The sequence below is a fragment of the Fundulus heteroclitus genome, chromosome 3 (genome assembly GCF_011125445.2).
Source record: "Fundulus heteroclitus isolate FHET01 chromosome 3, MU-UCD_Fhet_4.1, whole genome shotgun sequence".
In the NCBI taxonomy this organism is placed as follows: domain Eukaryota; kingdom Metazoa; phylum Chordata; class Actinopteri; order Cyprinodontiformes; family Fundulidae; genus Fundulus; species Fundulus heteroclitus.
The window spans coordinates 33,361,638-33,377,565 of NC_046363.1; the positions used below are offsets into that span (position 1 = coordinate 33,361,638).

At 38.7% G+C, this 15,928-nt stretch overlaps 1 protein-coding gene across 1 annotated transcript; it reads left to right on the forward strand.

The window, feature by feature from the left end:
* Positions 1-10,883: 10,883 nt before the first annotated feature.
* Positions 10,884-12,078, forward strand: cnr2 (cannabinoid receptor 2). The gene is made up of 2 exons (XM_021322810.2): positions 10,884-10,909; positions 11,078-12,078. The coding sequence occupies exons 1-2, from the start codon at positions 10,894-10,896 to the stop codon at positions 11,998-12,000; spliced, it is 939 nt and encodes a 312-aa protein (XP_021178485.2). The 5' UTR covers positions 10,884-10,893; the 3' UTR covers positions 12,001-12,078.
* Positions 12,079-15,928: the final 3,850 nt, after the last annotated feature.

The window sequence follows — 15,928 nt, forward strand, 5'->3', positions numbered from 1 at the left end:
GCAGTTACAGCTTTTACCAGTTCATAATCGCATTTTTTGTTTGATGTGTCATTTGATTTCCTCTGTTTGTCACATCGCTGATCTGATACTCTTCCCCGAAGGTCTGGCTATCTGGAAATGAGGGAAGGAAATTTGATTAATGGATTCAAGCCGAATCAATCTGGAGTTGTAAAGCTGGCCCCGATGCCGGTGTCCAGAGATATCTAAAAGTGGGTTGTGTAACATCATGATGTAATCTAACAAATAATTGGACATTACTGGCTTTAGTCTGTCCTGTTTTCTGTTGTGTCGACGCTGCACCTGGATGGACAGCGACAAAGAGGAAATCTTATTGCAGCTCCTAATTGCATTTTCTGTCTTCTGGTCTGCTTCATCTCTTGGGTCACCGAAGGAAAAGGCACAGCTTTTGTGCTAGATTTTATTAGCGACTTTTTACAAGACCTCATGTTGCTTCTGAAACAGTTAACCCACCCTGTAACACACTCTAGTTAAATCTATTTCCAAGTCAAAATTTTTGATCCCTTTTCTTGTGGTATTTTTTTAGTTTCATCAACAGAATTGTGCTATTTAACAATCTTCTCTCTAATTTGATTGGCAAAAATAGGTTTCTAATTTATCTGGAGTGCCTCAGGTTTTTGGTTAATGTGTTATAGAAATAATGACCTTTATTTTTTTTTCTCCTATCTTTATATACCCGAGGGACAAAATCTAAATTAAAAGACCTGAATTCATGCAAAAACAGCTTGCGTCTAATGGTGGACAGAGCAAACTTCAAGTTTTCTTGTAGGTCTCCAATGTCTGTATCAGGGTTGCCTGTTGATATGGTAAACGCCCCGTTCTTGTAAAGCACTTTACCAAGTCCCGTGGACCCCGAAGCACTTCACACTACATTCAGTCAATCACCCATTCACTCACACGCTGACGGTGATTAAACTACATTCGTAGCCACAGTTGCATCAGGGCAGACTGACCACCGACAGCAGACTAAGCTCAGACGGTCGGAGCAAGGGTTCAAACCGACAACCCACCAGTTACAGGACGCACTCCTAGCTCCTGCACCACCGTCTCCCCTATACTGTTGCCCCTAGTTGAAATACAAGCAGTGTTACATCTTCTCTTCAATGGTCACCAGCATATTTTCCTTTGCATACCCAATGTATGTCATGAACTTGTTTAACGTTCGCAGTTAAATTATTTCACATCTAAATGAATACAGATTTCAAACTTCTGTATAAGACATATACAGTGAATTAGATCTACAAAAAGCAGACAATGAGTGGCTGTTAAAGGCTGACATAACCAACCAACAATGTAAAGCACAGCTTGATGCAATTCAGTTCTCGACGCATCCTTGTCCTAAATCATGCTCAGTTTTTCTGTGTTTTCCAAACCAACACATGCTTCTACATCTTTTTCAGACTCATACTCTGTCTATCTGTCTGTCTCTCTCTCTCTGTCTCTCTCTCTCTCTCTCTCTCTCTCTCTCTCTCTCCCCACTGCCTTCCTGTCACTAGTCTCACCACAGCCAGCCTCCTGATCATCTCCTTTCACACGCTCACTTTGCCACTCGGCAGATTTGTGCGCTCCTGTTGCCGTTGCTCTGCCACTGGGACCGACACTAAATAAAATCACTTTAGTGTTTTCAAGCAGGGAAAATCGATAAGGTAAGCCTCTAAAGGGTTATGTTTTTGCAGAATTTAGAGCTTGATTTATATTGAGTCTAAAATGGTATCGTCTAAAAATGTTTCCTTTTTTAGTGATTTCTATATTACAATACACCTGTTTTTTCTAACGTCTTTCACATTGCCCAATTATCATCTACCTATGTATTTTAAACAAGGATTATTCTAAGTGTCATTCTTCTCGTATAACAATAAAACCTGTGCTGTTTCAGCAGTATGTTTCTTGTCAGCAATGTAGTAGCTAAAAGGGACAGTTATATTTTTGCTTCTACAAATGATGTTTTAGTTGCTAAACCAGCATTTGTAAGAATAAGTGATTCTTACAAGAGCTCCCTGTTAGTCAAGATTGTGGCTGAAGGGAACAAAGGTGGTGTAACATCAGCAGGGTGTACGTTAAGAAATACTGTCAGTGATCGGTTCACTGCACCTGAAACTAACCTTTTCCTGAAAATCTAATAATGCATTCCAGACAATATTTATATGGCAACAAGTTGTTTATCCCCAGTTGATGCAATGAGTAGTTTCTAATTTCTTAAGCAACTATGTTGAAAGACACATCCTGTAGTCGCGGAAAAGATGTCAGCCCATTTAAGAAGGGTCAAATCATTGGCATGCATCAAGCAGAGAAAACGTCTAAGGAGACCTCAGAAACTCCTACAATTGGGATGAGAGCTCCGACGCATTTTTAAAAATCGGAAGGATTGCGGGGAACAGTGGAAGGAGTTTGGTCAGAAAAAAAAAAAAATCCTGAATGATCGTCATTGGCGAACACTTAAACATTTGGCAAAATCAAATGCAAGAAAAACAACCGTAGAATTCAGGGGAACGTTTAGTAGTGAAAGTAAGAGCTTTTGCACACCCACACAATGCAAAGGAGACTCAAGAGATTGGAACTGAACAGCTCTGTAGCCATAAGAAAAGAACTAGTCAGTAGGGATGAAAGGAAAAAAAATGACTAGTTTGCTAGGGAGCAAAAAGACTGGACTCCGGAGGACTGGAAGAAGGTCATGTGGTCTGATGAGTCCAGGTTTACCCTGTTCCAGAGTGATGGGCACATCAGGGTAAGAAGAGAGGCAGGTGAAGTGAAGCACCCATCATGCCTAGTGGCTGTTGTACAAGCCTGTGTGGTTGTTGCTATTGCTTTGATCTGGTGTTGCTGCAGATGGTCAGGTCTGGGTTCCGCAACAGTATGTGCTCAAAGAATGAGGTCAGCTGACTACCGAATACACCGAATGATCAGGTTATTCCTTAAATGGCTTTTTTTCCTCCCTGACGACCTAATGGCACGAGCATATTTCAAGATGGCAATACAAGGATTCATCAGGCTGAAATTGTGAAAGTGTGGTTCAGAGAGAATTGGACATCATTTTCACTCACTGATTGGCCTCCCCAGAGTCCAGACCTTGACCCCATTGAGAATCGTTGGGATGTGCTGAAGAAGGCTTCGCGCAGTGGTCCCATCATCAATACAAGATCTTGGTGAGAACGAATACAACACTGGATGGAAATAAATTTTGTGACACTGCAGAAACTTAATGAAACAATGTGTATATATATATATATATATATATATATATATATATATATATATATATATATATATATATATATATACAAAGCAATTACTATGCAATGTTTTTACCCTTGGGACAGCAGATCATGCAGATCATGTGCTTTCAAGGCAAAGTTACAATAGAAATAACTTTAATTTACTGAATTAATTTTACAAAACCAAAAGACTGAAGAAAAGTAATATAGAAGAAGGATATACTGTCTTTGCTGGTCATACACCAAAATCGTTACATATTTAATGCACAAGGAAGAGCATCGATGAAATTTCTCAAGTCCAGAGCCACATTAACATTTTTAAAAGTCCACTGACTTAATGCAGTAGCTCAAAAAGAAACATAAAAATGTTCTCATCGGCGATTTTAAAAGTGTGATACACTCTACCAGCTTTCTTGCACGCACTAGAAGATTTTGGTCGAGTTATGACTGGTATTTGAAGCAATTTATAACTTCCTCCACCGTGACCCAAAACATCAGTTCAATTTGAGGAAAATTAAACCCAGAAAAAGACAGTATCACAACCCTTGGCAGCCTGCCTGACCAGAGTACATCTGATCAAATTTGGAGAAATACGTTGCTTTTGTAATAGGAATTTGTCCCAGAATTTCCCAAATATTGGTAACTGCCTGCTCAGTGCTGTGTATGGATTACTCTTCTCCTGAGTCACTTCTTTGTACAACAAGGCTCTTTGAACCTTTGAAAATCTGAAATTGGATCAAATCGTGCTTCCTCAAAGTATTTGTCAAAAGAGGTTCACAGTAGCACAACCAGTTAATTGCAGCTTTTTAGATGTTTTTTTGTCCCTCCAATAAACATGATTTTGAATTAAATTGGCCGAATAGCTGTCAAATCAAATGTGTACAAGGTTTCAAAGTGATTAAATATAGTTTATTTTTCTCAATCATCAAAACCTAGCATTTTAATACGGATTTGACCTTGGAGAGACATTTTATTTAGCAGTAATTAACAGATTGTCATCAAACTTGATTTGATAGAAGCCAGAAAAATGAGTGAGTTTGAAGATTTGGACAAATTTAACAACAGCCAAACTGTGATGATGGCCAGATAACTAAGTCACAGCACCTCTGAAACCTCTGCTTTTGTGGCCTGTTCCAAGGCTTAAATTAGTCAGTTTCTATCAAAAGCAGTCTGAAGAAGGAACAGTGTTTAACTGATGCCAGGGCCATGGGTTGCCAAAGCTGATTGATGTCCGCAGGGAGTACAATCAGACTCTTTAGGTCGACTCCAATAGATGACGCTCTGCTGAAACTGCTGAAGAGGTTAATGTTGGTCCTGAGATTAAAAATCCCAGAATACAGAATGCATTGGGTCCTGCCATTCATCAGAATCAGAATCAACTTTACAACAACATTCATGTGGTCATTGTCACATCAACTATATAAGCATTGGCCATGTACACTCTTTAGTGGAAATTTAATTTCCTGATGGCTGTGGGCTGTTCCAACAGGAATACAGATTTTGCGACAAAGCACAATTGGTTCAGGAATGGTTAGAAGAGCACAACAGTGGAATGAGCTGTGCTCCAAATTCTCCTGATCTCACGAGCATCTGTGGGATATGCTGAAGGAATAACTCCAATCTACGCATGTATGACTTTGAAGCTTAACCCTGAAACCATAAGCATCTGTTCACTTTGCTACCATCCTCTCTAGAAAAGCAACAAGAGAAGAGGAGCAGAGGAGATGCGCATAACAGACAGATGTTACCACAAGATCAAAATAACTTCACGAACAAGAAGATTGAGAGTGATATGACACAGGACTCGTGCAAAGGAATTCTTTATCATAGTTTCTCAGAAACTCCACTCTGATAAAGAAAAGCACAAACTACCTTGTCTGCATGAAGATGGTACATTTTCCTTAACTATTAAGAAAAAATGTGCATCCTCGAAAGGACATTGGAAACGCTGTAGTAGGTATGCCAGGCCCATTGTTGAGGCTGTGACGCTGCCACAGAAACATGTGAAACACACCAGGCATGAGGAGCCAACTCATGTGAAATAAACACAGCACCATGATGCAGGGCACTGAGGGCAGTCAAACTTTTTTACAGTAGCAGGCCACACACTATCAGGTAGGAGGGTGCACTTATGCCGGTGCCCGAGCCGCAAAGAGGAGAATTTCGAAAAATAGAGTCTACCTGATGTATTTTGGAAGCTTTCAAGACAGGTGATTATTTAAAGAATAGAGCCAGAGTACATGTTTTAAATTGAATAAAAAGCAAAAAAAAAAAAAAAAAGGGAATGATCAATCCTTCAAAAACAACCTTTGTTTTTTTTATTATTATTCTTAAAACATTTTTTCACATGTTATCATCATGTTTTAACAAGGTTTTGAACAAATTTGCATAAAATTAGTTGAATTTGAATTACTAGCACCATGTAAAACAGATCAGATTAGGCGAATATATGACAATTTACTAACTTCCGAGCGCGCAGTGAGACAGCGAGCATCGCGCGAGAAGAGTTTTTCAGAGTTGAGCTCGGATTGGTTCCTGCACTCTCAACCAGAAGGCACAAATATCGCTCCATTATATAATCGGGGAAATGTAGGCGGCGGCAAGAGCTGCTATAGACGGCGATTTGCCGCCGTTGATCGGCTACTTTTGACTACCCTGACCATGGTGGGGGCTCCCACACAAACATCTACACATGTTCATTTGATCTTTATGTGGGTTGGCAGGGGGACGCGCCATGTGGAGCAAAAGAGTCAGAGGATGCTACTATATATTGTATGTTGCTCCCTCAACTACATAGTACACATCGTGTAGCATTGTTCTACAGCACACATGGGCAAACACAGCTCCATGTTAGACGCAACAAAATACCAAAAAACTAAAAGCAGTATTAATAAACCAATGGCATAATTCAATTTCAATCCAACTTCATTTTATTTCACATTTAAATAAATACAATAAAATACAATTAAAACATATGCAAATTTTACACTAAAGGAACCACAATATAAGTAATATACAAAATTGGACAAAATAATTTATATTATACATAATACATATACATAAGTAGACATAACAAAATATCGAGTAAAGAAGAAACTTGCTCAGAAAACTGCAATAATTAGTATAATGTAACAATGTCCTACATAAAACATCGGGCCCAACAGACAAAATATCCTGGAGCCAGCATTGTGTTAATGAAGGTCAGCTGAGTGACTCTGGACATTGTCTATATTTCAAGAAATCTTAAGGCCTCAAGTTGACTTGTTACCTCAGCTCTACAGTCTCAATCGTCTCGCCTTTTTTGCGGCAAAGTCATCTGTAATATCATGATAAGACAGCTGATGTGAGACTGATCTGATTTATACTTATGATGGAAAGCCCACTGAGAAATGTTTGCACCAACAACATTACTTGAGTCTGAGATGTCTGCTTGTGGCCCAGGCTTTCAAGATGCAGGGCTTAGATATTTCAGAACCACATCTGAAACGATGACCTGAGAGTTACCCTGAGCCACATTAGAGGCACATTAAGCTTCTTTAAGCTTAAACGTTTAGCTATTTGGACAAATATGACAGGCTTAATAACAGGCCTAATGTGGTGTAGAAAGAAATGTATTACTTTATATACATTATATACATAAATAATATATTTCCGTCCTATGACCTCACATTGGTCTGTTTATATAGAAAAAAACAGTTCAGCAACCATTCAGCAGGAAAACTTTTAAAAGGCGGTTCTAACATCAACAACAACTGTTTCAGGTGAAAAGCATAAACAGTGAAACAGTTCTGCCAGAAGTTACAGATCATATGCTAATTCAGCCTGTGAGAACAAAAGCCATCTGCTCATGTTATTTAGTTCAACTGTAAATTATGTTTGAATATGTTACAAAGGTTAGCAATCACTCGCAGACACTGCAATTACATTTAAAAAATGTTTGACCTACTTATGTTGAATCGGAATGTGGTGTAAGTTTGAATGTTGTACAAAGGTTAATTTCTCCTTTTCAAGACATTTGATTGGCAGTAGTTCAGAAGATGGAAAAAAATGACACAGTTTCTGAATTTTAGTTTTTAATAAAGAGCATTAACAACAGGGCAATAGTCAGATATTTATTAAATTACATATTTTTCTCTTTTTATCTACTTTTTTTTTGTCTGCTGTTGCAGAAGGAGCACCCTCAGCAGCTGGTACCCTCATGCATAATTACTCACAAGGATTTTACCTGTGTTTTGCATTATCGGCCAGTCAAAGAGTCAAATTATGACAATGACTTTACTCCTTTTGCCTTTATATTGCAGCTAATGAAACAAACCTCATTAACTTTACTAAAAGACAAACAGGAAATGGTGTGTCACATCTTGGTTAACCCTACAGATTTCCGTGCTTTTAATGAGTAACACTTTGCATCTAAATCTTTATATGTGAGACCAGATGATTTATACTTATTTATACTGAGAGTTATTGCACCATAGTAGTTCTCAGGTAGGTTGTAATGAGTTTTAGCTTTGAGAAACTCTTTTCAACAGCACCCACTATAACTGACAGAGTGGCCGAGTTTCTCTGAGCCACCCCCACATTTGGTTAAAAGAGATGTCGGCTTCTTCTCATGTCAGAGGGTGAAGAGTAGTGTCCTGTTTGTCATGTTTAATGGCAAATGTGAAAATGTTTCATTTCTAAAGCAAGTACCATGCCATCAATATCGTGCTGTCCCTGACGGGTGAAAGCAGCTCTTCTTTGGGCATCTTTGGGAGAAAATGAGACCAGTTGTTACAACAACATTGGATTCTGGGGTAGAGGTGTCTGCAAGTGATCTGGTTTTGAAGATGTAGATTTTAGATATTTCAGAAGCATGGGCCTATATGAAAAGAGATGAACTGATAGTAAGCCACATTAAAGCTACACTAAGCTTACCCTGTATGAGTCTAAAGACAAACAGCAGCCTCAGACTGAGGTAAACTGTAACAACACAAACAGCTTTTTAATTTTAAAATATTAGGATTTTCATTCACTGTTACAAGTAGGGCTGGGTAATGTTGCATTTTAAGGCAGCACTGTGTAACTTTTAGCAACTAGGGGTGCTAGACTTGTACCCTCCAGGTTTAAGCCTGGTTTATGCTTGACGCATCCACAAGGAGTGCAAGGCCATATCACGTCATTTTGGCTACTACGCTTTGTACAGCCCAAAGTTTCCGCTCTGCGCACCTAGGAAAATTACGAGGACAGTCCAGTGCAGAAGAACATGATGGACGAGCAACAGCTTCCTCTGGTGTAGGTTGTTAAATATAGACATCTTTATGATTTGGCCCTTAAAGCTCACCGTGATTACCAAATTGTTAATTCCTGGAAAAAAATAGCTGGCACCCTTGGAAGAAAGGAAGAGGCTTTAAATCGTAGGAAACAACTGTGTTATCTACTTTTACATGGAGTGGTGTGTTGTACGCTTGGTGTAAGAGCACAACGCTGCCCTCTAGAGTCCAGGAGAAAAGTGCTACTTCGGAGGAAAAGCCGCTCAGAGCATAAATGCTGCAGACGTGTCCGCATGTCTGATTTCCGCGCGGAACGTGCATGTGTCAAGCATAAACTGGCCTTTAGTGTCCCTAAAGGCTACTGGTACCACTACACTTCCGCAACATTAAGCAGTCTGTCGCTATGTTTTGGATTCTGATAGCAGATCACATTGGATCAGTTGATAAAGAAATCATGGAATTACTTGTAAAGACAAGAGCATTCTCACCCCCTCTAGATTAAATCCTACATGAGAAAAAAAAATACGTCTGAACAGGAAAGTTTCATATCTGTTTTGTTGCCTAACAACAACTTTTAAAATGCATAGTGTCACCGTTATTTGTATTCAATCTCCTGTTTGTGGTTAGGTTTTTACTGGATTTTTCATTCGTAATCTATGTTAAAAAATGTGAAAAATATAGACTCAGACATATTCCATATACAACAGACAAAAAGATAATTTACCAGTCTAATAATAATGGTGCAAAAAGGTAATGGGGCTTGTACGGTGGCCGTGAATTGCAAACCATGTCAACAAGTCTCTAAACTCAACTACAAATTAAAAAACATGACATATTCCAAACAACATCTTAAAAATCACGACATTAACTAAGCACGTGTAAAATTAAGAAACACAACAACATATAAAGAATTAAGACAACATATTCAAAACCACAACAACATCTTGGAAAAACAACAACATTACCCTATCGGAAAAAGGCAGGTATCAATGGGAAACATAAGACAAATCGCTGATTGGACGACAGCACCGTTTGACTGGTACATACCTGTTCCGATAGGTTGTTTTTAAAAATGTTGTTGTACTTTTTTATATATGTTGTTGTGTTTTAAAATTGTTGACCTGTTTGTCTTGGGTTTTTTTTATATGTTATTGAGTTTTCATTTTGTTATTGTGTATTTCAATATTTTGTTGTGTTTTTTAATTAGTATTTGTTTCAAGTTAACGTTGCGTTTTTCAAGATGTTATCGGACAGGTTGTTATGTTTTCTTTAATTTGTAGTTATGTTCAGAGATTTGTTGATGTGGTTTGCACTTCAGGGCCACTGTAGTCTTGCATCCTGATTACTCTTTCATCAAACACTAACGAGCAAATTTGTTTGCAAAATCCACTTGTTTTTCCTCTGGAGTGAGCTCTGCGTCGCTTTCTCTTCTTGGCCTCCTCAGACACAGTTTTCCTCTTTTTTGCTTCCGTCAGCCATGACAAACCTTGACTTGAGGATGAGAAAAGTAGAAGCATGTAAGATTAGCTCTCTTGTCTAAGGGGAGGAGCTCAGACTGCCGTAAAGTGGTGGGCTAGGTCGCATGACCCATTCAGCGACGGATCTGCACCTCTCAAGTTGGGCAAATAGTAACCTGCATGGAGCATCGATATGCTCAAAGGGCTGTATATTTAAATAAAAAATCTTTTAATATCTCATGGGTCTTTTACACTGTGACACCTTCAGGTATCTAGAAATTGGACCCAAGGATGAATCTGATTTGTGAAGGTCAACAATTCACTAGCAGATATCTTGGAATAGTTGTCTTGATTTTCCATGATGTCACGTAAGAAAGTAGTGTACATGGACAGATGAGTCTCCAATTAATCAGAAGCTAACAAAGCCATGACATCATCATCATCTGAACTTTCCATGACTCTGTAAAGGGACAGTAATCTTGGTGTATGCAAACTATTGAGTTTAAAGTAATACATGTTTTTTTTTAATAGATCAATCACACTATTCTGGCTGGGAAAGCATGAACTGGTTTATAATTCAATCCACAGTCCAGGGAAGTGTCTTGCCAATATAATTCCTCAGCTGACACTGTACTGATCACTGTCTGTTTGCAATTGCCTCTAAGTTTCACTTTGTCTTCACTCTCAGACAGTAACGATTCTTTTAAGCTCCAGAATAAATATTGAACATACAGGAAAAAACATTCACATTTTCTTTTTTACCTATTTTTCCACAGGACGTTGCTAGTGTCGTCAACTGGATGTAAAACTCTGGAGGTAAATGTTTGTCATCAAAGATTCATGTTACATCCTCTGGTAATAGCTCTTTGATGCTGATGTAGAAATGTAAAGATATGCAAGGACGTCCAGCTTTAAGTCATCTAAACTTTGTATGTTTTAGACTGAGATTCGAAAAAAATGGAAGAATCATCTGGTATGTATTATGCAGACGCCAAAAGTATGTTCCCTCCAAATTATATATATATATATGTATATATATATATATATATATATATATATATATATATACATATATATATACTCACATAGTTTTACTGGGAGGCTACTTTATGCATTTTAATGTTTTTTTCTTTTCTTCCAGCAAATGAGTCTTGCGAGAATCTCACATGCTACATGGTGCTGGACGTGCTGGAAAGGAAAGCAATCGGACCAATTTGTCTCCTGGCTGGCTCTGTAACGCTGATGGAGAATGTTCTTGTCCTTGGGGTTATTGCCACCACCGTGAGGCTGCGACAGAAGCCCTCTTACCTCTTCATTGGCAGCCTTGCTCTGGCGGATGTTTTCGCCAGCTGCTTCTTCACTACGAGTTTCCTGGACTTTCATCTCTTGGAACGCAGGGACGGTCCGACTGCATATCTGTTCAAGTTAGGAGGAGTTACCATGGCCTTCACTTCCTCAGTTGGCAGCTTACTGCTTACGGCTCTGGACCGATACCTCTGCATCCACCAGGCGTCAAGCTACAAGGTTCTGCTAACCCGCCGAAGAGCGCTGCTGAGTCTCCTGGTTCTCTGGTGCATCACTATCTTCATCTCATCCTGGCCGCTCTTGGGCTGGAGATGCCCCACAGAGCTTTCCCCTCCCTGCTCACGTTTGTTCCCCTACATCAGCCAGGACTACCTGGCCTGCTGGGTTACCTTTATCCTGATACTTCTTGCACTAATTTTGGTGGCCTACGCACTGATCCTGTGGAAGGCCCACCGTCATGAATCCTCCATGACCAGCCTCCAGGGGGCAGCAGATAAAGGCCAAGCCCGCATGAGGATGGATATCCGGCTGGCTCGCACTTTTGGTCTGATTCTTCTCATCCTGGTGGGCAGCTGGCTCCCTGTCCTCTCTTTCATGCTAGTTGACATGTCTATAACCCTGACCCGTACCCACCAGAGAGCTTTTGCATTTTGCAGCACCCTCTGCCTGCTCAATTCTGCAATCAACCCACTGCTTTACGCCCTGAGGTGCAGGGAGTTAAGAACGGCTCTGCGGCAGTCTCTACAAAGGACTGTGTGACTTTGGGAAGTGTAAGACGTGTAACAGAAACTTAAATCATACAATACACTCTACAGAAGAAAACGTTTCTGCCGTGTCTCGTGATGATGCGCTGACAGCAAGAACCACTCAACTTGACTCCATCGCTGAAATAGTAAACAATCAGTCAAGGTAAATAAACAGTGGACAGATGGATAGAGTTTAATGGCAGGGTTCTGTCACTGAAGAAGGACTGTAAAACCATTACATCAAAATTTGTATGTACTTTTGATAAAAAAAATCTTACATTTTAATTTTACAAAAGACTAAAGGACTGTAACATTTAATTATTGATAGATTTTGTTGCACTTAGATAAATGGAAATGCTAACAATGCTTTTAAGGCAATATGAATTCATCCCCCTTTACCTTGATAACCTAAATAAAATTCAGTACAACCACTTGTCTTCAGAAGTCATAAAATTTGTAAACGGTGTCAGTCTTTGTACAGTTTAAGCTTAGCATCAATAAAACGGTTGTGTGCAGGCTTCAGAGGCTTACTGCAGAATACGAGTTAACAGAAAGGATTGTGAAGACAAAGGAACATGCCAGATAAATCCAGAAGGAAGTTACGCAGAAGTTTAGAGCTGGATTAGGTTATTGTTATCAGGATATCACTGGGAAGAGTATGGGACAAAAGCAAATAAGAGGCGAGGCCAAGCTGACCAAAGGCTTTAACCTGGCGCCACGCTTCATTATCCATACAGTGGGATTGAAGTACAAGCCAAATACATGACCCATAAACGTATGGGTAATGACAGCGTTGTGGTCGCCACCTTCAGTGATGGTAAATAAGTTTTATTAGAAACCAGTTTGTTCGACAACCCCGACTTGAATTCATCCATGTTCAGCAAACATGTCTTCAGTAAAGTTTGCTACACATAGATAAACTTCAGCCACTCTTCGGTGATTCTCTCATCCTTCGGGAGTAAGTGGATGAGCACCCTCGGGAATAACAGCTCCCCTTTTTATGTGAAAATGTAGGCAACTGTAAACCTTTATTTTACAAAGGCAAACATGCAAGACCTGTTTTATGTTTTGCATCAGCAACAAATAAATAAAAAAATCTACAAAACTCTGACTGATATTTTAATAATTTCAATGGATTTTTTCAATTGACAGAATTATTTTTATGCTTTTTTTATTTTATTTTTATGTATAATTTGGGCCCACACATGCACATTTTCAACCTAGCAAATTTTGGCGCATGTAACCAAATGTTTTAACACCACTGGCATAAGTTGTGTAGATGAAAAAAAAAAAAACAGAAAAGCTGCTTTGTTCAGATGAGACAAAGATTTAACTGCTTAGACCTTTAAGTAAAACACGATGGATGGCAGAAAACTAAACTAAACAATGAAAGATGGTAGTGGCAGGATCATGCTGTGGGGATCTTGTTGTTTTTTTCAGCAGGACAAGGAAAGCTGATTAGAGTTGACAAGTAAATAGAAAGAGCTAAATAAAGAGAATTCCTTTTATTATAATTCATAATAAACATGAAAAGGATCAGACACATTGTTAAACGTCAGCTTTTATGTTTATCTCACAATTTTCTTATTTGTATGATCATGAAATTTACACAGTTGCAAATTTGGTATATCCTTCCTTCCTATTTTGATAACTAAAACACACAGGATTGTACAATGACAGTTCAGTGAAAATATTATCAATGGTTTATTAAAAAAAAGCAAAGTAAAACAGTTAGTGCACGTTTTTATGCATTTACAGCACCTTTGATCCGACTCATTTAGGCCCAGGTCCCATTTCACCATTTGCCCCTCATTCTTTGAGTCTTTGGCAGCCACAAAGTGCAGACAGAAACTCAGAAGCTGCTTGATGAAATGGAGGATTTAATGATGGATTCAAAAGTCAAACTTTGGCAGGCTTGAGAGGCAAAAATGGAAAACAAACCATGAGGAGAACAACGGAGCATCAGGCAGAGCACTGGAAGAATCCAGCAAGTGAACAACTGACAATCAAACACAGGGAAGAAAACAGAGATAATATAAAATATGCAATTCTTTGCATATTGTGCAACTTTGCAGGGACCTACATTTAAGGGGTGGGGAATCCCAATTGTTTTTTTTTTGTTGTTGTTGCAGGTGGTGCTGGAGCACTGTCGACCAAAATAAGCCGTGCGTCTCTCTATACCTGGCTCCAAGCAGCAACCCTCCCCCTTCTCAGGCGTTGCCTCCTATGCGCATACTTGTAAAGAACAAAAACACAGCAAAACAGCATCACATTTTGGAGGAACATTTCTGGTAAAGAAGTAACTCATAACTTTATAATGCTTTTAGCAAGAGAACATTTTTTATCTGCTGGGGTGCTCTAGTTTCCGCTATGTTGCTCCAACACTGGGTTGCTCTGAGGGTGGTATTTTAGGGTGGGGAGGGACTAAGCCCTGAGTGGCAGCTGTTCTCATGCACGTACATGCACGCGGGGCCAGCCCGGCTATGTAAACAAGAGACTGGAGAACAACACAGAGCTTAAGTGTGACGTCATACTATAGTCCATCTGAAATATTACCTTTAGTTCTTCACATCACCATTTTTTGTTCTTTCTATCTAAAATATTGAAACTCTGCTTATTGCTCCCTTAAGACAAATTAATGATGGTAATGCAGCAGAGCATGTTAGACAGTCACGTAATCAGCACAATCATAAAGCTTGTTTGTTTGGGATTGCTGGATATAGTTGAAAGTAAAGCAAAATAAAAATAAATGTTGAACTCCCTCTATTTCAAATCAAGGCACATAAGCTGATTTTAGCCTTCATGTAATGTCTGTGTTTTCTATATTTTACATTCTTTACCACTTCTATTATAGTTGCTGTCCATGTGTAATAAATCAATCAGTTCCATTTCAAACTGAACCATTCAAAAATTATTCTGAAACTATTTATTTTAAACAATTGAAAAGATCAATCAGATTGAACACTGGAAGAAGAAAGCACTGCACATTAAAACAGTCGTCGTGCTTGTCTTCATGGTGTCATTGTTTTCGCATGTTGCTTGACTTATTCTCGTAAGGAACAAGATATCTAGATGAAAACAAACAACACATTGAATTTTGGCCTATTTAGGTTTACCAGCTGCAAGTTTTGCTGATTTATTGTTGTTGATAAAATGTCATGTCTAAATGAAATTATTTCATAACCATTTTGACTATCTTATTGCAGTTGAATCCATGGGATCTTATGAATTGCATCTCTTCATGTTTTTTGTGTTTATTAGAAGTGTTTTCCATTGTTTGCTCATAAGCTTTTTATCTTCGTGCTCAATAGGTTTTAGGTTGGGAGAATTTCATGTTTTATTTTGGATCCTTCTCGTCTCTGTCTGCTCATTCCAGCTGTTTTTATTTAATTTTTATTTTTACTTATTTAAGTTGGATTAGACCATACAAGCTTATCTGTCTTGGAAAGCCCAAATTAGTGGGGCAACAAATCCTTTTAACATACAAGGCTTCAGTAAATTTGACATTATAAAAATATGTACACTTGCATATTGCATATGCTAAAACTCCTTGTTCCAGTGGCCTAAAGTAGTGCAGACCTTAGGAATTAGCATGACACATCACTGTTTCTTCCCACAAACCACCACTATTAAGAACAGTTGACTCTCACAATAAAACAGAGGTCTATTGGTTTTTCCTGTTCATATTGTCACAGTGTATATAATGTATACCAAATCCACCTACCTCATGTACATAACATTGTATATAATATAGAATTAATTCCAGCATTCCCATTCTCTGCACTCATCACTCTGTGGACATGAATGGTTGTATGTGTATGTGCACCTGTACGTCCACTGTATTATAGTGTTATTGTATAAGTAAGCACATCGTGAGTCTTGTACAATATAAAGTCAAATTCCTCGTATGTGTACACATACTTGGCAAATAAAGCTGATTC